The 23,848-nt window shown below is 44.9% G+C and overlaps 3 protein-coding genes across 15 annotated transcripts in view; 2 read left to right on the top strand and 1 right to left on the bottom strand.

Annotated features, from left to right (window-relative positions):
* The window catches only part of LOC119117540, a 135,310-nt gene that overhangs the window by 17,142 nt on the left and 94,320 nt on the right, over positions 1 to 23,848 (bottom strand). The window lies entirely within an intron of this gene.
* On the top strand, positions 1,147 to 6,031 carry LOC119117186 (calcium-independent phospholipase A2-gamma-like). 2 transcript variants are annotated; one of them, XM_037243331.1, is made up of 9 exons: positions 1,147 to 1,168; positions 2,888 to 3,649; positions 3,718 to 3,867; positions 4,068 to 4,219; positions 4,282 to 4,376; positions 4,442 to 4,613; positions 4,674 to 4,731; positions 4,851 to 5,241; positions 5,318 to 5,592. In XM_037243331.1, the coding sequence occupies exons 2-9, from the start codon at positions 2,903 to 2,905 to the stop codon at positions 5,590 to 5,592; spliced, it is 2,040 nt and encodes a 679-aa protein (XP_037099226.1). In that variant the 5' UTR covers positions 1,147 to 1,168; positions 2,888 to 2,902. The 2 variants fall into 2 exon arrangements, with proteins under 2 accessions (XP_037099226.1, XP_037099227.1); XM_037243332.1 differs by lacking the exon at positions 1,147 to 1,168 and adding an exon at positions 2,012 to 2,113 and having other exon boundaries at positions 5,318 to 6,031.
* On the top strand, positions 7,321 to 23,639 carry nrcama (neuronal cell adhesion molecule a). Of its 12 annotated transcripts, none has more exons than XM_037243230.1 (32): positions 7,322 to 7,531; positions 8,642 to 8,719; positions 12,843 to 12,890; positions 14,625 to 14,764; positions 14,916 to 14,933; positions 15,197 to 15,302; positions 15,457 to 15,650; positions 15,716 to 15,838; positions 15,900 to 16,070; positions 16,244 to 16,355; positions 16,434 to 16,618; positions 16,702 to 16,833; positions 17,204 to 17,347; positions 17,413 to 17,524; positions 17,592 to 17,906; positions 17,965 to 18,089; positions 18,221 to 18,250; positions 18,415 to 18,516; positions 18,588 to 18,785; positions 18,868 to 18,938; positions 18,996 to 19,221; positions 19,294 to 19,409; positions 19,506 to 19,710; positions 19,792 to 19,914; positions 19,983 to 20,159; positions 20,279 to 20,311; positions 20,789 to 20,857; positions 20,987 to 21,109; positions 21,196 to 21,351; positions 21,568 to 21,699; positions 21,757 to 21,835; positions 22,127 to 23,639. In XM_037243230.1, the coding sequence occupies exons 4-32, from the start codon at positions 14,641 to 14,643 to the stop codon at positions 22,359 to 22,361; spliced, it is 3,936 nt and encodes a 1,311-aa protein (XP_037099125.1). In that variant the 5' UTR covers positions 7,322 to 7,531; positions 8,642 to 8,719; positions 12,843 to 12,890; positions 14,625 to 14,640; the 3' UTR covers positions 22,362 to 23,639. The 12 variants fall into 12 exon arrangements, with proteins under 12 accessions (XP_037099127.1, XP_037099130.1, XP_037099133.1 ...); XM_037243229.1 differs by having other exon boundaries at positions 17,410 to 17,524; XM_037243232.1 differs by lacking the exon at positions 18,221 to 18,250 and having other exon boundaries at positions 7,321 to 7,531; positions 17,410 to 17,524.

Genomic DNA, 23,848 nt, shown 5'->3' with positions numbered 1-23,848 from the left:
CGTAAGAAACGGCAAACATTTGCTCGCGAGCTAAATTGCCTGCGGTCTACAATTTACCTCCAGGCCCACCGTCGCGGTGGACGTGACGTTGCCGAGTCACGAGAGTACGACAATCCTGCAACAAACAAACAAAACAAAAAAGGCTTGTGAGAAAAGGCAACAAAGCACACATTTTTGGGGCGTATTTGAAAACTCTCCCTGCGGCCTCCAGTTAACTTCGACGCCTACAGACCCCGTGGCGAGTGTGAAAATCCTGCAACAAACAAACATGGCGTCCGACGTGAGACGGCAAAAAACGACAAACATTTGCTCCCTTACCTGAGAAAACGCCACGCACGCGGTGGCACCTGCATTTGAGAACTCCCCTTGAGCGCGAAAATCCTGCAACACACATGGCGTCCGTCGTGAAAAACGGCAGGAGCCGACAAACATTTGCCAGCTTGCTAGCTTACCTGAGAAGCCGCCCGCCACGCGCTCGGTGGCCCCTGCATTTGATAACTCCCCTTGAGCACACCTGTCTTCAATTTACCTAAAGACCTGACGTCACATCCGTCAATTCAAATCTTCTTCTCCTGATCGTCCAACGGCGCTTGGCACACCGGCGCCACCAGGTGGTCACCTGTCATGGTGACTACTGTGGAAAGGGTTGCTTCGGACTATACGTTGAAACTTTTAACACCCAACATGTTTGGATACCCTATCAATATGACCAAATCTCCTTTCGTGGTTAACGCCATTGCCTTCAATCAAATGAAAATATTTGTATCGATAGTTCTTCCTAAAACGAATTGTTCTTGCAAAAATTCTGTGGTCGTTGCAATGCTCCCGTGGACTCATTTTCAATTCAGTTGTTAAGAAACCCGACACCGTTGCACAGAGACAATTCTTGAGTAATATCAAATAAATGAACAGGTCCAAACAAGTTTTTCCGTCAGTTTAATTTGCGCATTGCTTCACTGGTCGCAATCTTGCATTCGATAATGTCCAACAGCCACTGCTCCGTGAACTCTGTCCTCCCAGGTGTGTGCTTCAGCCTGTTGGACTCTACCACAAAGTGCACATCGATGGGATCCGTTTGCGCTTCAACTTTGGGGACATCCATCACAAAGAAGACGCCGGCCGCGGTGGGGATGGGCATCTGCGGCGATGGGGTGCTAAAGTTCGCCAGGTAATGGTAGGAGATCGTGTCCTCATCTTCGGTGCAGTCGACAAAGTCCAAGCTGTAAATCCATCTTGGATCCAAATTCCACGTTAGAATAAACTCTGCAATCTGTTCTTTGCCAACTTCCACTGTGAAGTCTTTGGCAGCCACCCAAAGCATGATTTAAAAAAAAAAAAAAAAAAAAACACTCGACAACAATGATAAGTTACTAACTTGCATTGTGCATATAAAAAAAAAACACTTTTATGCACGTCATTCTCGATGACATAATGATCTGTTTTTTGTTGCTCGTCATTCTCGATGACATAAGGATTCGGTTTTTTGTTTTAAAGGAGCAGCAAGTGACGTTTCGGTCTGAATAGTTTGATGCTCTCAACCTGCTCTTACGTAATCGCTCTTTTTCCGCTTCTTCCATCAATCTAGCGATGCCGCGCATTGCTCGATTACGCAGATATATGTCATCAAAACAGTGCGAATCAAAGAAGAACAACAACTGGAGATGTATACCACGTAGGTTAAACCAGATATTAATTCAAATAATTGTTTGATGCGTATCTTCATTTATCAATTATAATTCAAAAGTTTTTTTCATACTCTGCATTATGCACGTTAGGTGTAATGCATTATAATGTAATTAATCACGTGCTATTTTGCTTCACGTTACACTATAATATGCAAATATTGTTGTCGCGCATATACTATACAAATATGATACGTCTAAATAGATGTAAATTTGTTAGATTTAAATTCGGGATGAACCCATCCAACGCTTTATTATTATTATCGTTGTTTTTAACAAATTTAATTTGGATTTTTTTTTTTTTTTTTTTTTACAAAGGAAGCGGCGTTTCTTGCGTAGTTTCCTGTTTTGTTTTTTTCCTGTTTTCGAGTAGCGCTAACGTTGCTAGCTGCAGAGCACCGAATGAATGATTTTCCTTCTTGTTTCATCAGGTAATTGCCGACGTCGGTGTGTGTTTTGCAAATCGTGTGCGTAGTTTGACGTTTTTGTCAATGCGTCTTTTTGACACTTATGCGTTTCCGTTCAGTGTTGACATGTCTCTGCGGTGTCAAAATTGAATTGCTTTTCTCAAAATAGTCTTCTTCTCAATAATGTCCACCAGCCACTTTACAGCAAAGCGGATCCTCCCCGGCGTGTGTACGAACCGATGAGACTCCACCACAAAGTGGACATCCACAGGTTCACTTTGTGATCCAACTTTGGAGATCAAAACTGCAAAATAGACGCTCGCCGTCCTCTGAATGGGCTTCTGCGCGGACGGAGTGCTGAAGCGCGCCCGGTAGTGGTAGAAGGTTTGAAGTTCATCTTCTGTCGAGCAGAGGCAGTCCAGACTATAAATCCAGGGCGGTTTCAATCCCCATGTCCGAATATACTCTGCAATCTTCTCTTTGCCAACTTCCACGGTGAAGTCTTTGGCTGCGATCCACTCGATGTGGTCTTCGTATGGGTCCCGTTCTTTCTCCCGCAGCATTTTGACAAGTCCACTTAACTCCACCGGTAAATTAAGTCGAGATCGTGGACGATCATCCATTTTGTCAGAGGTTTTAGTGTGGATGGCTTTCTTTTGCTTGGTCTGTTTCCATGACTACAAAGATCTTTAGACATGTGACAGAGCCCCCTATTGGTGTCTCGTGTATTGCAACAACAACTCGCTGTATTTTGCTGGGATGGGAATGAACCCGTGTTCTCTCCACTTTTGTTCCCAGGGAGCCAGAGGACGCATGTCGCGGATCAGGATCACTCTAGACAGCGTCTCCAAGGCAGTAGGAAGCACGGACATCATCTCCAAGTTCTCCCGTTTCAAGCCTGGCAACCCTGTGGTGGATAGCGACCATGCTGAAAAGCTTCTGATGAAAGCCCAGAAGGTCTCATCGACTCGGCCGGATGTCTCGCTGCCTACCAAAGCCACCGTAGAAGATGCAGATGGTGAAAAATGTGAAGCAGAAGATGAGAACAAAGAGCAAGCTGCAGAAAAGCCCTTCAAGAACTCCAAGCCAACTAACATGGACGAGACCTACAAGACTTTAGACCAGCACATCAACAGTTACTTTGGCATGAGTAGTCAAGGGGAGGAAGAGGAACGCAAGCACGACCGTATCCCAGTTTCATCTCCAGCTGCAGCGTCCAAGAGCATCAATGCACTTGCTGCCACACCTCCATCAGGAGACCTCAGTCACCCTAAAGCTAAACCTCCATCAGACTCCCCCTCAACAGAAAGCACAGCTGCATCCGGTCCAGTTCGACCCAGCTCCCCCAAAAAAGGCTTCACCCACTATCTGTCCTACCCTCGTCCGAGTGTTCAAGCTTTTGTGGGGAACTACATCGCTCCGCTGGTTCCCAAATTCCGAGGAGACGCTAAAAGCGTTGACAAGGTCCCAGTAGTAGAAGCTTCTGTGGAGAAGGCGGCTAGTGAAGATCCGAAAGCAGATGAGGCTAAGCAGAAACAACTTTTGGCTCAAAGGGAGAAGGTAATCAAGAGAATGTAAAATGTTTAGCGCAGGATTATCTTCTTGATGCATCTTGTATTGCTTTCCAGATAATAGCCAGGGTGAGTGTTGACAACAGGACCCGATCGCTTGTGAAAGGCCTTCAGAGAGTCAACGACATCCAGCTCCTCACCAGTCGAGTGGAGGAGCTCAGCAGTCACCTCCTGGAGTTCCCTGAAACGCGAGGCGTGGCCATCAAGGTGAGCAGGAATCATTTTGAAAGTGTTTTTAGTGATTTTGGTTCGGACTTTCCTCATCTAATGGAAGTCAGCTAGCTTATGTGTAATGCAAAACAAAAATTAAATGAAAATAGCAGAGGCCCTAAAATTGAACTTTGTGGTACACCACATGACAGTGAGATTCTTGATTTGATTCCAAACTATTTGTTGTTTTTTTCCAGGAAAAAGCTATCCCATGCTTGCTGCGATTACGTCAGGCTGCAGACCTCCATTTTCAGGCTGCTGTGAGAGAGTCACTGGCTCTGGTCGGTTACACTGATCCTGTGAAAGGTAGAGGAGTCCGGGTCCTGGCCATAGATGGAGGCGGGACAAGGTATGAAAAAAAATCCCGGCCAAAATTCTCTCCTTTGTTGACGTGTTGCTTTTTGTAAATAGAGGACTACTGGCCCTGCAGACCCTCCTCAAACTGGAGAACCTGACGGGAAAACGAGTCCACCAGCTCTTCGACTACATCTGCGGAGTCAGCACGGGTATTCCGTCTTCATCCTGATGTGTAAAAAATATCATCTCGCTTCAGCTCTTTGTTTGCTTTTAGGTGCCATCCTGGCGTTCATGCTGGGGATTCTTCAGATCCCCCTGGAAGAGTGCGAGCAGATGTACAGGAAGTTGGGCTCGGATGTCTTCAAGCAGAATGTCATCGTCGGGGCCGTCAAGATGGGCTGGAGCCACGCTTTCTACAACAGTGAAATCTGGGAGACCATCCTCAAGTGAGTTATTAGTATTTGTTCATTTTGCTCACACTAAATATATTTCTTTTTTTTTTTTAGGGAACGTATGGGTGAGGGGTGCATGATCGAGAGTTCCAGAGATCCAAACTGTCCCAAAGTAAGACAGATGAAGAAAAAAAACCACTAACCACCTCTAAAATTAACAAAACCACCCAAACTATTTTTCTCCATGTATTTTAAAAAAAAAAGTCTCTCAATATGCTATTTGTCCACAAGGTGTCAGCGGTGAGCACGCTGGTGAACAGGGGCCTTCCTCTGAAGGCCTTTGTGTTCAGGAACTACAGGCTGATGCCAGGCGTGAGGTCGCACTACCTAGGAGACTGCAAATACAAAATGTGGCAAGCCATCCGGGCGTCGTCTGCTGCGCCAGGCTACTTCCAGGAATACGTCCTTGGGAAAGATCTCCATCAGGACGGAGGTCTCTTGATCAACAACCCCACGGCGTTGGCCATCCACGAGTGCAAATGTCTCTGGCCCAACACGCCGCTGCAGTGCGTGCTCTCTCTTGGCACCGGACGTCACGAGGTGGCGGGGAAGAACGGCACCACCCACACTAGCCTCAAAGCCAAGCTCACCAACGTCATCAGCAGCGCCACAGACACAGAAGGTACCATGAGTCCAAATTTTGGAGTAAATACACAAATCAGCCATTTTGGAAACCCATTCTAAATGTTTTTTTTTAGAAGTGCACACCATGCTGGACGCCCTCCTACCTCCAGACACCTACTTCCGCTTCAACCCTTACATGAGCGAAGACGTGCCGCTGAACGAGAGCCGCGTGGACAAGCTGAATTTCCTGATGGGCGAGGGCGAACGCTACCTAGAGCGCAACGACGCTAAGCTACGCAAGGCGGCCGGCGTGCTGACTCAGCAGAAAAGCGCTGTCCAGAGACTGTCCGAGTGGGCCAAGCTTAAGGCGGACATGTACGAGGGCCCCCATTTCACCTCCAAACTCTAACTAGTCTGGTAAGAAGTTTGTTGAGTAAAGAAAAAAAAAAAAATTGTTAGTATGTAGACAGTTTAGTAATAAATTGTTTACATTCTTTCATAATTTGAAAAATGATTTTAACATAGCCACTATTATGATTAGATGTGGATTTTTTTATGAAAATGTAAATATTCTTTAAATAATGACTTGAATATATTAAGCTACAAAAATTGCACAAGATGACGTCATCACGATTAGCATGTAACCAATATTTGAGGTGCTGTCTATTTAAAAACTGCACTTTTAGGCTTTTCCAATATTTTGCAGTATTAGCAATCATTTTTGGGGAGTTTGTTTGATAATTGAAGATTTTTACTTCAATCACAAATTTTAGCATCGTTTTATCAGAAATGGTACGCCGGTGCGCATGTACAGTGGAAATCATAAAAATTTCTCGAATTCAAGTGAGTCACTGTGTATTTTTAATTTTTCCAGGGGGGTGGAGTAGATTCATTTGGAATGCGTTTAGAAGTACATGACAGTAATTTAGAATCATAAAATCAACACCGGACTTCAATCGGGTTATGGTAGACTAACTGGGTGAAGGTGAGATTGATCCCGACGCTCTCACTCTGCTGTGTTTACATGACGAGGCGTGACAAAGTTACATCCCCGCACATTCCTTTCTTGGCCGTCTGTCTCCCTCCTCCGCTTTTCGCTGTAGTGAGAAAAAAAAATAATAGAATCGTCTCAGTGTTCCCTAGCAACTGCTCCAATTCTGTTTTATTAATGTGCAATGTTTGCTCTCATTTGCCTTCAATACAAAATTGCTTATTTAGCTTAATGCACTTTATTTACTATTGCTAACCACAAGGAAAGAATGTTGAGTACTGCAAATCAAAACAGATTTTCTTTTTCAGATGATAGTATATTTTGAGATTGATATTTTGAGTTTCCGTGTCACAAGGGAAGCCGGGGGTGTAAAACTAAACAATAACAATTCAAGAGCAAATGTCTGGTCAATGTCAAAGTTGGCTTAGCCTAATATAGTCTAATACACACAGACTGGTTCCAAAGTACACTGTTTAGTTTGCCATCTTGTAAACGACGATCTCTATCGTACGTGGAAGCTTGAGAATGTCGTTGAATGGGAGACTCGGCGTCACAAAACACCGCTGTCAGCACACCAGACGTTTTGCACGGTAATGTTGCTCAAGGCTTTTCTTACACACCTGCAAAACACAAAAACAAATGTCAACACTGTCTGCAGCCGTCTCAGTGCAAAACGACAGGCAGGTGTTGAATACGGCTCAGCAGCCAGTCAGTGCGTGCACTCTCTGGAAAAATGTGAAATCGTGCATGTCTGAGACGTCAGCCTCTCCTCAGGGGTGGCCCGATTAGACGCTTAAGCAAATAACCCTAGGCCAGTCTGAGTCTTGCTGCGTGCAATTTATAGGATGAAACTGAGATTGTTTGGGTAGTGAGCATGCCATGACCTGACATTAAGCAGAGGGGGGAAAATAATATAAATATATATATCATTATTGTATATAATTTTTTAATTTTTTTTAACGAGGTCAATTTGTGACTTCACCCCAAAAATATCAGAACAAAAATTCAAAATTATTTATTTTGGGGGGAATATTCCTATATATATTTTCTAAAATACATTTCGCTCACTCATCAAACTAGCAAGTCCATCTTTTCCTCTAGAGGGCGCAATCTTCACGTTTTGACAGCGGGGAGGGCGAGTAGGGGGGGAGCGGAGACTCAGTGGAGGTGAGGACCACAGCTTGCTGCTGCCGCCGCTGCTGCTGCAGTGGCCGAGAGGGACGGACACTCCAAACTGGCCGGACGCGCTCCCTCACCATCAGCAGCACCATCAGCACCGGCCTCGCGTACGCACGGATCTGGGCCGAAGCAAAAGAGGGGGTGGGGGGAGGACGCCACACCGGATTTGCAACACCCTGTGAGTTGGAGCTCGTATTCTTTTATTTATGAGGAGATTGCTGGAGAATAATGGTGCAGTGCACATTGATTCGGCTTCCCGTGACGAGGAGCGGGTCCTGCAACATTGCGGGAGATTGTTGCGTGATTTGTTTCATTTAAGAGTCCTCCGATGGGGATGAAAGGCTGTCCCTGCAGGGGGATGCTTTGTAATGGAAATGCATTGCGGTGGTACTGTCGACGAGCGGCGGCGGCGACAGTAGCAGCCGTGCGATCGCTTCATTGTTGCAACCGGCCGGTGCATCCGGGGCCCGAGGTGCGCATCCGTCAGGGGCGCCGCCAGCTGTAGCAGAAGCTCCATTTCTCGACGTGTCATTTCACACGGCGCTGATATGAACCACATATCTTTTACCTCTTTAGCAGATCAAACTCCGTTTCACACAGAATTCAGCCTTTTTTTTTTTTTGGGTGCCGTTAGTAAATAATGCATCTAATTCTAATCACGGCAGGTTACAGTCACGTCAGCCGGTTTACTGATAAAATTATTTGTATGATAAAAAGTGCACAGGTGAACATTTTGAGGTGCAAATCTACTACTAAATCACTGCAGCTTAAGTGTCCTTGACCCTTGACTGTAGAATAATTAGCCACTGGTGGAGCTAGAGGGGGGACGGAGGGGGGCACTGCCCCCCCCAAGTGCCAGGTCAGATAATTGACTTTTGGGGTATTTGTCTAGAATTTTATTCGCCGTCCCCCATAGAGAGTATACGATGAATTTTTTTCAGTGTTTTTTGAAGGATTTGAAAAAAAAAAATTGGTTGTCATTATTATTATTAAGATTTTCATGGCACGCACTTTTGAATATTCAGTCAAACGTATTGTGGTTAATAGGGATGTAACAAAATCCCTTTGACAATAGGAAATACAAGACAGAGTCCAGTCAAGCGTAATAAAACAAGACCAATGGTTGGCATGGCGCTGTGCTCACCAGCTGTGTTACGAGACATGTCAGAATTATACCCAGAGGCAGGGCGATTTATTCAAGGAGACGCACGGCTCACTTTCTCCAAACCGTCACTGTTATTCATCTATTGTTTAACAACGGCTAATCTGTTGTCTTTGTGTCATTTAGAGCCTGGGGTGACTCGTTTTCCGTGGGAGAGCGAGTGAATGCCGAATACAAAGACGACACTGCGCCTTTGAAAATCAGGTAACTAAATTTAGATCTACTTTTTCCATCAATGTCAAAGGAATGACGCGCTGGGGGAACCAAACCGATTCAACGATTGGGGGGGGGCTTAATGAATTGTACAGTAGGCCTAAAATTAGCAACTTGGTCACAGTTGGAAAATGATAAGCTAGTATTTAGGTCAAGCAAACCATTAAAGAGCTCCTACTTATCAAGACGCCAGGATCACATGAAGAGCCAATCAGACATGACAGTCATCGTAATTAATTTAGTTTATAGGGAACGTTAGTGTCGGTTCACGCAACATGTATAGAGATAAGTTTCAAAATGGTCTTTGTGTGTCTTAAGTGTGGCTTAGCTTGAGTTTGGCCTCAAGCAGGAAGTGCAGAAGCGTTTTGACGACTGTCACCGGCTTATATAAACATAAAATATGTTGTGTGTATGAAAATAGGCGGCGGTGTGACTTTGTATAACGCATAAATCCTCGGGTAAAGAAAACACACGTCATAGCACGTACTATGTAGGAATTTGCTTGAGGAGACATCTGGAGGGAAAAAGTTACCTGTGTTTGATTTTGGAGGATGGTACCAAAGATTTGCATGTTATTTGGAATTAAGTCAGGTCAGTAAAGTGGATAAAAATTTTGGCTTCTGGTTTTGGGACACAGATGTAGGTCATGGTCTCTTTTAGAGTATTTTGGCATTCTCGATATTCGCTTCTAGGTACTTTTTAATTTTTTGCTTTCCAGATGCTAAAAAATCTCATGTGGCTTCTTCATGTGTCTCAAAATAGAAACGCCTTTGATCATCAACCCACAGCGGTCCGACTCACTCTGCCGTCACATCGGCGGAATCGTTTATCATGAAAGTAAACGCGGTAATCTCCGCTTGGAATGTGGCTCCCTTGATAAACCCCAGCATATTTTTTCTTGTAATTTAAAAACCTCAGCTGCTTTTTAACATCTTTCAGCTAACAAGACCATCATTAACTTTTTTTTTCACGACTTGGCCGGCAGCCAAGGATGCCTCGCCGATTCCGGCATTCCGTAAACGTCATTGGACCAAAACTCAAAATGTGTTTCTTCCTAATTTGACACTGTGGCTCACATATCGCCGATCCATACGTGTGAGGTTGCATCAGCAATGAGGGCTATCGATTTTTGCCGATCGGAGTCGGAGACCCCCAAAGGCATCGGTAGTGGTCCTTCTTTTGTTAATTGTAAACGGGGCGACCCATTAACACGAGTCAAATCCACTTTAGGAGGGAGACTCGGTTCATCTTGATTACCCAGAATCCCCCTTGGACCATCAATCTACTAATTAAGAACTAATAAATATAAGTCCAGATGGTCATAGTGTTAATAGCATCTATTTTTAAAGACGAGTAAAGATAACAAAGCGGGTTTTCGGAGTTGGAGGCCGCCCCCAAGTCCGACCCGGGCCGGTTGGCTTCGGGCTACGCTCATTAGCACAGACAGCAAGTTTTCCAAGTGGCAAAGTGCTGACTGGGCGCCTTTTGTGTAGAGATGGCCGCAGCCTCCCTTTTCACAGCTGGCTTCCTGCTGCTCAGGTCGGCAACTTTAAGCATTTTTTATTTTTTTTTGACCTTCCAGTTTGCTTTTTCAATGACCTGTCAACACAGATTTGCAAAGGCTTTACAGAAGCTCTCGTGAGAGCGAGATAATGAAACGGCACCCGTCCATTTTCTTGATTAAAATCCGGTGAAACGATATCTGGATGCACGAATATTTTCTCACTCTGATTAAAAGCGCATCACCGTTCTGGCTGTGACTTTGTCCGAGTCTTAAGAATCAATTTGAGATTGTTTGGCTTGGTTACGGTAAAATTTAATATCTCCTCCTGGGTGGCTGCTTTTTTTTTTTTACCCCTATGCAGCTTTTGTGTCCACATTATTACATGTCAAGTTTCCAAGTCGGTCTTTTAAAACACTTGCTAAATGGAGTCAGTTTCAAGTCTCAGAACGCAAATATTAGGTCGCTTGGCTTTTCCTTCCCCTTGCACCCCCTCGTCCCCCCGCTTTTGCCTATAGTCAGTAAATATTAGTCGTTTCCCAGGCATCCTCAGCTCCATACCCGATATTTACCCACCTGTTTTGCGGCCCACGTTCTCATCCCCCTTTTGTCTCGCCTGGAATCTTTGCCTTCCATGGCCGAGACGGTTTCCAAGGGGATATAAGGGGACGCTTTACCAACGTGTCTCTGACATGTCTCGCCACTAATGGCTTTGTTGATGAAGCCCTCTCGAAGTTGTTCTGAGATCTCATTTTTGAAAGCACTGTCTTCTTTACATTACATCTACTCTGATCCAGGTCTCAATGGTATACAAAATCCTCTTGCTATCATCTCTGTGTGACATTTCTGATGACTCCATCGTGGTGCTACTGAGGGATGTCAAGGGTGGGAACTGCAGAAATGGGACATTTGTCCTTTTGACCTCTTTTGGGTGAGAGATGGGGGGGTAAAAACTTCCAAGGGGTTGTAAATCTCTCTGATTAAACTCTGCTCGCAATTTTTATTGCAGTCTGTATGTGTTACATCCCAGTTGAAGGACATTCACTGACTGTTGAGATTAAAATGGCAGTTGGAGAGTCATGGTAACCGTCGACCCTGCTTTGGTTGCGTCTTAGTGGAACGTAAACTTCTACACATGATCTTCTCTTTGTTAAATGGAGATTCCGCTATATTGTGTTATTATGATATATTGTCGAAGCAAAATAGGCTATTATTTCTTTCTCGCAATATGACACACATAAATAGGTCATTTGTCTTTTTCTTTTTTTTGGGGGACAGTGGAAACATTGAGACAGATGTTCTCTGATTGGCCCGAGGGTCCCCCCCACCCCAAAAAAAAAAATCTCATCACACACTCACAGATGGTGCGTGTGACAGCCTGCAGGTGCCACACTTATTGTCCCACTGAAATGTTTACCATAGCAGAAAAAAAAAGAAGCCAAACAATTCCCAGTCAGGGTCAGTTTTCTTATCGCAAAGTCGTCAGCCCCCGCGTCACTCGCTCAGTGCTAAAATATTCAGTCACATGACACACGTATATGGTCCCAGTGGGTCCATAAAAAGTCACTTATGCAACTAATATATTCGCAGACGGTAAACCCAAGTGCACCAGGCTTTTGTTTCCCGCAGTGTCATGATGATGGAATTATTTTAATATTTGTGGCAATAACAGCATTGTCATGTGATTTTTTTTTTTCTCAAACTCGCTGATTGGCGATAGTCTGTGTTTAAGCAATTTACACATGCCTTTTGATTTTATATGAAAAAAAACCATGCAATTTCTAGCTTTGCGTTTCCACGGCAACATGGCCTCCCCGTATCGCTACACCCCCTCAATTCCTCTGTAGATGAAACTCTTTTAGATTTTTCTTTTAATAATACATTAGTTTCTCTTCACTTTTTTTTTTCCATGCATTCATACCTGTTTTTTTCTCCTTCATCTCGCTTTCAAATCGGTTGAGGTTATTTATAATATAATATCCATCCATCCATTTTCTGAACCGCTTAGTCCCCACGGGGGTCGCGGGTATAATATAATATAATATAATATAATATAATATAATATAATATAATATAATATAATATAATATAATATAATATAATATAATCCAACTCAGTGTACTTGTTTATTGTAGCTTCTGAAATTCCAGCCAAAACAAATGGGTGCTTTCTCTGTTTTTTGTTTCCATGGCAACATGTCACAGCTTGGGCCTGGCTCGCCACTCTCCTTCCAATCTGTCGCTACTCAGCCGTATGTCACACAGGGGCGCGGTTCAATGAAAAGACCCCTCGACATGAGCCAATCAGTCGTAACCATCAACGGCCACTTGCATCGTTGGCCTTGTTGCCCAAGGCGCTTTTAACCAGACTGCATTTCTTTGTCACGTTTGTCTGGCTAATGTGAGATGAATGGAGAGTCTCTCCGGAGATGATCATAATGCATTCGTGGTCACGGGGGGGAAGCCTTTTTCGTGCTTGTCCCTTCCCACTAATGTTGGTAAAAGCAATAAAAATGACTGGAGACATTATTGACATAAACAGCCTTGACAGACTTTATTATCTTTTTTTTCTGTTTATTATTAACATGTGACACGTGATATGCCTTTATTGCAGATCAGAGCCATTTCCTGGTAGGGAAGAGCTCCGGCCACACCTTTGCAGGTAAGAAAGAACTCTTTTTCATATTTATGAGTGATTGTGGTGTGTTACTGCGGATTCATGTTTGGATGCCGTGTTGAGAATCATCCCGTGGTCAGCCACATGGCGACGATTGCGTAACACAACACATCCCATTACCGTCATCATTACCTGCAGCGAGTCGCGTTGACCTCTAAGAATGAGTCATCATAGGGTCATTGAGCCCTAAAAAAAGATTGAGTTGATTTTTCCTTCGGATGTCCGCGAGTAATCCCGATGAACAGATGTGTGGATGAGAAAAAAAAAAAAAATGAGACCATCGGCTTGCATCAAATCTCCTCTCATCTCGCCTCCTGCCCCTTTTTTTTTCCCCGTCATGCCCTTCCCTTGTTTACATTGTGATTTTTACCCCCCCAACCTTGCGCAAACATTTTGATACCATCTGTCTAATAAATCGTATCAACATCAGCTACGAATATTAGTTTTATTTCTATGTATGTAGCACCGATTAATCTCCTAGGATTGAAACAGATTTTCGAGGAGTGTTACGCAACAGTATGTTCCAATCTGAGCCTAAAATAGCAGATTTAGAAAAAATGTGTTGCATTTCCACAACATATAATGATGATGTCATTAGCGGGGTGTCACTCCATGCCCCGGAGTAGCCCCTGCCATTTCAGCGCTATGCCGGCGGTAAACAACACGAGAGGACAATAGGTCGGGGGAGGCTTGCGGCGGCGGATGTAAGAGAGACACGGGGGCTGCATCTCGCTGACTATCAGCACTTCGCAAAGCCGGCAGGGATTGTTGTGCCGATGATGCCAGAATGGCCAACCGGCCTCGGGATAAAAGAGGGAGGGCTGCGCCGATCAGGTTGTGATTGTGAACCGAGGCGACTCGTAATTTGGCCCCCGGTGGAGTCAGCATTTGGAGTCCTTGAAGAGGTTTTGAAACAAAACCTCCCTGCTCCAAACATGACAAGCGTGAGATTCCGTTTATTTGCATAACAGTTTGCATGCTTTCCCAGACTGTGTGGGAAAAGAGCAACATTATCCTGCTTCTGTCTGCCATATGAACAAAACATTGACACCCGTATCTCGAAATAGCTTGTCTGGGCTTTTCCCTCGACTATTTCTCACCTTCTTGATGGAGTTTGAGACAAAACTGCTTTTGGTGATGATTTATGAAACTCAATGGGGGGGGGCGGGGCTTAGCCATTTTCTTTTCACTTTGAATCTGTTGGCCCATTCCTTTCATTCGACGGCTGCGTGATGTCAGCCAAGTACTCCACAGGCAAAGTGGCTTTTTAGCACTCAGTCGCTAGTTTTATTGTCACGGTAACCCAGAGTTGAAAATATTTTGGGATGGTTTTCATAGAAAACAGAAATGAAATCAAACTAGTCGGCTAGCTTAATTAGCAGTTTTCTTTCTACAGGTAGATGATTTGCACTACAGCACGATTGTAATTAAGCCCAAGATGGCCAATAAAATTAGCATAATACGGTTTTGAGGATTGCAATCAAATTAGAGGGTTTGGTTTCGGTATTCGCTTCCCTTCACTTGAATTGAGCAGAAAATGCGGTTGGACGTGTGAGCGTAATTAGCCTGGGCCCGAGGTCCCATTAGATCACACACTCTGCCGAGCTCAGCTGGATAAAATCTGGACTCGGAACATTCTGCTCCCCCTCCAGGCTTGATTATGAGAATGGGCTGAACAAAGTCAAAATAAGACCCAAACTGGCCCATTTTATTCTTCAGGGTGGAGCCTGTCACGATGGACTTCCCTGTGGTCCACCTGATCATGGGCAAGAGTACGATGAGATCCTCAGGCTCTGGAGCGGTTCTTCTCATGATCTTCTTGAGTCACCTGACAGCGGCGCTGGAAGTGCCCCTTGATCGTAAGGTTTCTCGTCAATTTGAAATTTGATCAGAATTGCTATTGCCGTGCAAAAAAATCTCTTGAAGCTGTGAGTTTTTGGCTCACAGCAAATACTAACACCTCTTCATCATATTCGCTGTGTGTCTGCGTTCCCCTGGTGGAAAAAAAAGCTAAGGTCCTGGAAGGATGTAAGTTGTGCACCAATTTTGACCTTGTGTGGGCTGCTTTTTTCTTTTTTTTTTTGCATTGTTGCATGCCGTTAAAATTTTGTACAAACAAATACTGGTTTGGAACTAGTTGTAGGACTCACACAAAAGTTTTGGGACACGACTCTCAATTTGGCTTCATGTCCCAATCACTTGTGGTGTTGCTTGCTGTGATGTGTCTTGGCATGCTGTTGTGTTTAAAACGTCCTTGCATGTGTATTAATAACTACGCCCCCCCGCTGCAGTGCCTCAGCCCCCCACTATCACGCTGCAATCCCCAAAGGATTACATCTTCGACCCACGGGAGGACATCATCATCCACTGTGAAGCCAAGGGGAAGCCTCACCCCAGGTAACTTCTACTTTCCTCCTCTCTTCTATAATTGTGGCTTAGCAACGGTCGTCAAGGAAAGCAATCGACCAAGAAACTCCTGTCAGACCGATTAAACCAGCGTAGAAACAACCTCCTGCAACTCTATTAATCATTCATGCCAATTTCTTATTAGCTTTTCTTGGACGAGGAACGGGAGCCATTTTGATGTGGAGCAAGACTCCAAAGTTCTAATGAAACCCGGTTCGGGAACTCTGGTCATCGACATCAGTGGGGAAAAGGCCGAGGCCTACGAGGGAACGTACCAATGCACGGCCCACAATGACCACGGCACGGCTATCTCCAACAACATCGTCATCAGACAGTCCAGTAAGGAATCGTATATGAAATGTTTTGGGTGAATGCTTGATCTGACTGAGGGCGGTGACTCCCAGGGTCCCCCTTGTGGTCGAAAGAAAGACTTGAGCCCATCACGGTGCAGACGGGGGTCTCGCTGGTGCTGCAATGCCGCCCCCCGGCAGGGCTGCCCCCTCCCGTCATATTTTGGATGGATAACAGTAAGTCAATCTTGTCATTCATTTGCCAGAGAATAGAAAAAAAATAATTGTCTCGCTTCAGTTTTCCAGAGGCTGCCGCTGGACAATCGAGTGACCCAGGCCCTGAACGGAGACTTGTACTTTTCCAACGTCCTCCCAGAGGATAATAGGAACGACTACATCTGCTATGCCCGCTTCCCGTATACGCAAACCATCCAGCAGAAGCAGCCCATCTCCGTCACAGTGCTACAAAGTAAGTCGAGATGGGGAGCTTCTGCAAAATGAGATACCAGCGTCAATCCACTCCTGGCCTGACCATGTGACTTCCACCCGCACACATGTCCAAATATAATTCTTCCTCTCTACCCACTTAGATGCCCTCAGTGGCAAATTTTCAATTTCATGTCTCTCTCCTATTTCAATCAGCCTTCCCAGCAGGACAGCGGCGTCCCGATTTCATGACTCCTTTAGGCGCCACCAGCACCAAGATGGTCCTGCGAGGGGAGACCCTCGAGCTGGAATGCATCGCCGAAGGCTTGTAAGTAGGTGTGATATTTCTCTGGAATGCAACAGAATACGGTGAATAACTGTTTGAAACCGTCGGTTTCCATGGCAGGCCCACTCCGGAGATGTCTTGGCAGAAAGACGGCGGGGAGCTGCCAACCAGCAGAGTTTCTTTCCTGAACTACAAGAAGACGGTTAAGATTTTGGATGTAAGCGAAAGCGACGGCGGCGACTACACCTGCACGGCGACCAACCGCCTGGGCACGGCACACCACATCATCAAGGTCGCCGTTAAAGGTCTGAGCCGACTCATCACAAAAGCGTCTAAATCCATGTGCTGCTCTCTCAGGTTTCTTTTGCTTTTCTTTCCTATTCAACAGCTGCTCCATTCTGGATCAGCGCTCCCAGGAACTTGATCCTGGCCCCAAATGAGACCGGCATCCTGACTTGTCGAGTCAGCGGAGACCCCAAGCCGGATATTAGTTGGTTTGTCAATGGAGTCCCGATAGAAAGTGAGTATAATATTTCTACTCCTGATTTAAAAAGAATTGGGTTGTTGATTTGGAGAGGGAGCCAACCCTCATTTTTTTTTATATAATCTTTATTTATATTTTATATTTTTATATATATATTTTTTAAATATATTTTTTCAATACTTTTTTTTTCTATTTCTGATTTTATTTATTTTGGAGGGGGAACCAACCCATATTTTTCATATTTTTTATATATATATTTTTTAAATATATTTTTTCAATACTTTTTTTTTCTATTTCTGATTTTATTTATTTTGGAGGGGGAACCAACCCATATTTTCCATATTTTTTTTTAGATGTGATTAATATGATGTAAATTTGAAATAACCTTTGCTTTTTAATTTGCCAGATGCTCCTGAGGACCCCACTCGCAAGGTGGATGGCGACACGGTCATCCTCAGCCGTGTGCAAACCAGCTCCAGCGCCGTTTACCAGTGTAACGCCTCAAACGAATTTGGCTACCTTATCGCCAACGCATTTGTCAGCGTGCTCGGTAAGTGACAAACATCAACCTTGTAATAGCGTTCCACGAGCTAATTTTGACTTTTGATCAAGTAGCGGAGCCCCCGAGGGTGCTCACTCCTCCCAACCAAGTGTACAAGGTCATCACCAACAGTCCCGCTTTACTCCACTGCGCCACTTTCGGCTCACCCATACCAACCATCACATGGTAAAAATCAGTTTGCATCCAATTGCCCTCAAAAAACAAAACATGATCTTAAATGTCCCCTCGGTAGGTTCAAAGATCGACAAATCAGCATCAAGAGCGAAGACCCCTACGTGATCCACGAGAACGGCACGCTGGAGATCAACGTGGCCCAATCGCAGAACAGCGGCAAGTACACGTGCATTGCTAGCAACAACCTGGGCATCAAGGAAAACCACGTTTTCCTGGAGGTCAAAGAGCCCACGCGTATCCTGAAGCAGCCCGAGTACAAGGTGGTGCAACGAGGCATGAGCGCCATCTTCGAGTGTAAAGTCAAGCACGACCCGTCCCTCGTCCCCACCATGACATGGTTGAAAAACAGCGGCGAGCTGCCAGACGACGAGAGGTACGGTCCAACTCATCAATTTACTCGATAACTTAAAAATGCGCCGACATCTTGTCAGGTTTGAGGTGGACACCGACAGTTTGATCATCAAAGACGTGACGGAGGAAGACGAGGGCACTTACACGTGCATCATGAACACCACCCTGGACCGGGACTCGGCCAGCGCCATGCTTACAGTCGTCGGTACTTTTACGCTTTATTTATGGACACGATTTAGAAACCGTATCTCAAAAAACAACTTCTATTCTATCTACTTTTCTTGTTGTGACTTCGACTAACTTTTTGTACTCTACTCTTGATTCTTGCTCTCTCAGAGGCTACTCCCACTCCAGCTATTGTCTACGGTAAACAAATAATGTAGTCATGTGTCTTTTCTCCATATCGTAGTTTCTCAATATTTATTTGATTTCTCTTTATTCACATTCCTTCATTTCCAGTCACCAAGAACTACCACCTAAAATGAGCAAAACATTTTACAGTCGGTCTAAGCCGTGTCTTCTCTCGCCAGAGAAACCTGACCCGCCAACTGATCTGGAACTCACTGACCAAACAGAACGGAGTGTTCAGCTCACCTGGATCCCTGGAGATGAACACAACAGTGCCACTCAGAGTAAGATTTTTTTTTCCGAAGATTCGGGTTGATATTGGATCAGGAGGTGAACGATTGTTTTCTTTCCCAAGATTTTTTGATCCAGTACGAGGATTTGCTGCACCAGCCCGGCATCTGGGTCAACATGACAGAAGTGGCTGGTACGAGCACCACGGCGCAACTGGAGCTCTCGCCGCACGTTTACTACTCCTTCCGGGTTCTGGCCAAGAACCAGGTGGGCTACAGCCAACCCAGCCAGCCATCACGCCAGTACAGAACCAACCCGGCGGGTAGCTACCGGACACGACTACTCATTTAGATCACATATTTATAAGTGGTCTGATGAATTGTCTGCTTTCTTTGGCATTCCAGCACCTGATGAGAATCCTTCAAATGTTCATGGAGAAGGAACAGAACCTGGCAACCTGGTCATCTCCTGGACAGTAAGAACAGGGGCGATGGGATTAGCTCAACTCACTCCAACTAAAATGTCTGATTAGTCGCTAACAGGATTCCAGTCCAACGGGCCCGGTCTGGAGTACAAAGTGCTTTGGCGCCAGATGGACGTGGATCAAGAATGGTCCTCCAATACGGTGGCCAACGCCTCACAATACGTCGTGTCCGGAGTTCCCGTCTACGTTCCCTACGAGATCAAAGTCCAAGCGCTCAACGACTACGGCAACGGGCCGGAAGCCGAGGTCGTCGTCGGATACTCCGGGGAAGACTGTGAGTTTTGAATTTCTTACGGATTGAACAATCCTTGGCTAAGCAGTTCCTATTTTTTTGCCTGCGCTTCAGTGCCTTTGTCCGCCCCTGATGGTGTCCTGGTCACGGTTGACAACAGCACAATGGCTAAAGTGCATTGGGAGCCGGTGTCGCCTAACTCGGTTCGTGGGAAACTTAAAGGCTACAAGGTCGGTTTCAACTCACATCAACATAACCAGTACTTTAACTCATTCACTACCAACCCAGTTAATATCTGACGTCTATAATCATGGCATCTTCCGAAGGTATACTACCGTCGCCAACGAGGCCTGGAGGAAGATGTGGATCAAGAGTCCCAAGACCAAGTTCTGACCTTCAACGAGAACCAGACCGAGGGACACCTGGCGGGCTTGCAGCCCTACAGCCTCTACAACATCTTCATCAGGGTCTTGAATAGCAAAGGAGAAGGTCCTCAGAGTCAGGACAAGCAATTTGAGACCCTCGAGGGAGGTGGGTACACAATATTTACCTTTTTTTTTTTTTTTTTTTTAAATGTATTTAGCTTCTAATAATCAAATCGTCTGGATTCAGTTCCAGGACCACCGTCTTTTTTAAACGTCTTGAATCCCAGTTTGGACTCGCTCACTCTGGAATGGGGTCCACCACTGAAGAAAAATGGACGCCTTATTGGGTACACGCTGAAATACCAGCCAGGTACCAGCAGCATTTAATTATTATTTTTTAAAGTGCTAGTTTTTTTTACACGCTGACGTTTTGCTCAGTTATTAACAGCTCGGAAGTGGGGCCGGCCACCGTCCTGGATTTCCCGCTCAACGAGACCACGGTAGCGTTGGACAACCTCAACTCCAGCGTCCTCTACCAGTTCCACCTGAGTGCAAAGACCATCAAAGGCGCTGGCGCCAATTTCACCAAAGAGGCCTCCACCGTCACGGAAACAAGTGAGTGAGCTCAGACAATAAAGCGTCGGAACTTCAGGGAATCCCGAAAATATCTTGAGGTTCGAGCACATTCAACCTCCTTTATCGCCACTATCTCGTTTCTTTCCTTCTTTCTCAAGCTCATATTCAGCCCACTGTCCAGACGGGCAAAGGTAACCCGTGGAGTTCGTTTTAGTCACCCTGCATGTTTAAAATATGGAAATAGGGGATATTTGTCCAAATATATAGGTCAAGTGGCTAAATAGTGCATTTTTTTTTTTTAAATTTCCGACTTGATTTCTAAACTTCTAAAAGACAATGACAAGATGCATGATGATCCTGCACGTGCCGCACTAACAGCACTTTCGAGCAGAGGCGGGCAACCTTTGACCCCGTGGGTTGATAAAATGATATAACTCAAAAAATGATATAAAATTATTAGATAATAAAAATGATTATATAACTCATTCACTGCCATTTGAAAATGTGAATGAATTCAAAGTAAAGAAACAATCCAAAGTGGCGCATGAACTCAAAAGTTTGCCTTCCCCTGCATCTGTCAAATTGGCATGCTGTCGACTATACGAACGCTCTGAAACTTTACGCTGGCTTTTCTTTATGTTGTCTCACTCTTTTCCGTGTTCTTCCAGGCCCCACTGAGCCCCCTCCTCACCCAACCTCCCCCGTCACTCAATCTACGCACCCCCCGCTTCGCAAGGGTACACTATCTGCCATTGAGTTGCACAATATGTAAAATGGCTAAATCGAGCTCTCTGATTGGCCGTTAGCGATTTACACGGAGTAGTCCGCTATTCTGGAATAAAAGCAATTTTTTTGTTCCTCTTCAGCGCCCTCTGTGGGTCCCGTTTTTGGCATAGTAAACACATCAGTATGGGAGGAGTGCGCGATGATCACTTGGGAATACTTTGGACACCATAAGAACATTTATGTGGAATACACGGTAGAAAACAGTAAGGCTCCCCCGCTCGGTATTTACCGCAATCATCCAATCGGGAATAAACGATTCCCCTCTCCAACCCGCAACTCTCGATTTCAGGTAAAGAGGACTGGAAAAGGGAGTCGGTAAACGGCTCTCACTCGCATATTTTAAAAGGCTTAAAGCCGGGGACGTCCTATAGGGTGCGCGTGGTCGCTCGAGACCCGGCCGGGGCGGCGGCCCACACCACCACTGAAGAGGTGGTTACAGTGCCAGGTGAGGCGGCATGCCTCAGCGTCGATCTTTTGATCTCATTAGTCCCATTCATCACCTCAGAATTTACTTTCTGACCTAGAATCTCTTTTTTTTTTTCCCCCTCGTTCCCTTTTATTTCCATTATTCATTCCAAATTAGCCCATTTGACTTTTAATATTATTTTTAATAGTTATTATTAATAATATATAATAATATCATTTAAATATTTTTTTGTAGCCGTGGCCAGTCGGCACGTGGACATCGCCACCCAGGGCTGGTTCATCGGGCTGATGTGCGCCATCGCCCTGCTCATCCTGGTGCTCCTCATCGTCTGCTTCATCAAGAGGAACAAGGGCGGAAAATATCCAGGTTAGTCAACCTGCAAAATAACCATTAGAGCATCTTCTTGATTCGTTTGATCAACAGTGAAAGAGAAAGAAGAAGCCCACCAAGACCCGGAGATCCAACCCATGAAGGAGGACGATGGGACATTTGGAGAATACAGGTAAGCGAGAAGCACTTTTTATTTCAATACTTCTTCCCGTTGGTGCTTTGTCACTTAATGTGATTATTTGTACATAGAACATTATGCGAAGCTGCCATGACATCACCGGAGTCCTTTACCAAACTCGCCACAGAGGCAAGGCTAAATCGAAATTAATAACCATCTCATGGAGGGAGGAAAAAAAAAAAACATTTTAACAAATATCACCATAAACTCTTTTAGTTCTAGCTGTAGAAAAAAGCGCCAACATTTATTTGATCAGTTTCTAAATTTTTGTAAAATCCTTAACAGTGACACGGAGGACCACAAGCCGCTGAAGGGCAGCCGGACGCCGTCCAACGGCACGGTGCGGCGTGACGAGAGCGACGACAGCCTGGTGGACTACGGAGAAGGCGGGGACGGCCAGTTCAACGAAGACGGCTCCTTCATCGGCCAGTACAGCGGCAAGAAGGAGAAAGACACGCACGAGGGCAACGAAAGCTCCGAGGCGCCGTCGCCCGTCAACGCCATGAACTCTTTTGTCTAAACATCCCCCCGCCCTCCTGTCGTCCGCGGATGCTTTAACTTTGATCGCGGTGGTTCATCACCATGGCAACCTGTCACCGAGGACGCCCCATCGTCTCCTTTCACCCCCCTGGCGCACCTCCTGAGAAAACTCGGCCACGATGGACAAGTGGACAAGGAACGACTCTTTAGAGAAGCAATGTTTGTGTGTGTGTGTGTGTGTGTGTGTTTGATATCCTTTGCGAGCATTTCACCGCATTCAAACACGTACACAACTGCATGGAGTCCATCGTGATCCCGCTTTTGTTGTCACGGGAAGGTGCAGAATTTTTTTTCTCAATCCCAAAGTGTTATTATAGGGCCTATAATATACGGTTATATATTATGGATTTCTAGGGGGGGGGTGAATCACTTCACTAATGGGAGGGGGCGGGGCAAAAAACACCAGCCACAGCGTCATCCACGATATATCAAATTCTTGATCAATTGGATGTCAGATTCGTGACTTTGATGTAATTATACAAATGTGGAATGTCAAGTCCAAGGTCAAAGCTTTTTTTTTTTTCTTAATAATAGCACTTAAAAGGAGGACTGGGGAGATGTTCCTAATGGTACTGAATGTGGAAAAGGAAAGTAGTAGTTGACATCTCTGGTCAATATGTTGTACTGTTTGCAAACAAACGTGAGTGCATGAGTGTCTGTGTATGTGCGTGCACATGCATGTGTTCAACGTGCGTTCTGCATTTTTCTTTCCAGGACTCGTCAGCTTGTCCTCCGATTCTCAAATGGATTTTTTTTTCTGTCGCTTCCGCCGCTGTGTCGTTTATCATAACTTGCATCAAGTTTTTAGGTCATGTCAGCTTTCCGTGTTTTTATTTTGTAAATAAGGGGTTTGACCTGAGTGTGGAAAAAACAACAACAACCCAGCTGCATTGTGTGACATGGGACTATTTTCAGATTTTTATTTGCTGTGATTTGTTTTTCTTTCTTTATTCTTCAAGTGAACTCACAAAATGAGAATATTTTGCTTGTGGCCGAGCTCCGCCGACACCCGTCTTGTCCGTGCACTTTGAAAAAAATATATTAAATGCACACACATTCACAGGTTGCATCATTTAACACAAACGCTGACTCGGCACATTTCGAGAGCCCCGGTGAGGTGATGTGTGTGAGCTACTATACGTGAGAAGCATGAGAGCAACAATTTACTCTTGGATATTACACGGCAAACAAATATTTTGTATTTTAAATGAAGTTAAATCGGGGTGGGGATAATAAATGTTGGCTTCAAGATTTCAAATTGCCACGAATTGTTTCCTCAAGCAGCCACTTCATTAGGTACACCAAGTTTATTATGGATGTCATTTTTATTTACTGTTTCTGCCTTTTAAAAAAATAACAATGCTCTTTTTTTTTATAGTACCCTATCCAGCCATGTGTTTATAAAATATAATTACATGCCATCTAACCAGATTGAGTTTTCATCCCATTCCAGTTTCAGAGCATCTG

Source organism: Syngnathus acus, chromosome 23, assembly GCF_901709675.1.
Source record: "Syngnathus acus chromosome 23, fSynAcu1.2, whole genome shotgun sequence".
Taxonomy (NCBI): domain Eukaryota; kingdom Metazoa; phylum Chordata; class Actinopteri; order Syngnathiformes; family Syngnathidae; genus Syngnathus; species Syngnathus acus.
The sequence above is the reverse complement of the archived record's forward strand: the minus strand, read 5'-3'. Positions and strand labels throughout refer to the sequence as shown.

What these genes read in the sequence shown, in the direction of transcription:
- LOC119117186 (XM_037243332.1), top strand. Translation starts at nt 2,903, where the DNA reads ATGTCGCGGATCAGGATCACTCTAGACAGCGTCTCCAAGGCAGTAGGA. An exon ending in TTTTGGCTCAAAGGGAGAAG is followed by an intron (nt 3,650 to 3,717) that starts GTAATCAAGAGA and finishes ATTGCTTTCCAG; the next exon opens with ATAATAGCCAGGGTGAGTGT. An exon ending in ATCTGGGAGACCATCCTCAA is followed by an intron (nt 4,614 to 4,673) that starts GTGAGTTATTAG and finishes TTTTTTTTTTAG; the next exon opens with GGAACGTATGGGTGAGGGGT.
- nrcama (XM_037243229.1), top strand. Translation starts at nt 14,641, where the DNA reads ATGGACTTCCCTGTGGTCCACCTGATCATGGGCAAGAGTACGATGAGA. An exon ending in GAGCTGCCAGACGACGAGAG is followed by an intron (nt 17,907 to 17,964) that starts GTACGGTCCAAC and finishes ACATCTTGTCAG; the next exon opens with GTTTGAGGTGGACACCGACA. An exon ending in CAAGGGCGGAAAATATCCAG is followed by an intron (nt 21,700 to 21,756) that starts GTTAGTCAACCT and finishes TTTGATCAACAG; the next exon opens with TGAAAGAGAAAGAAGAAGCC.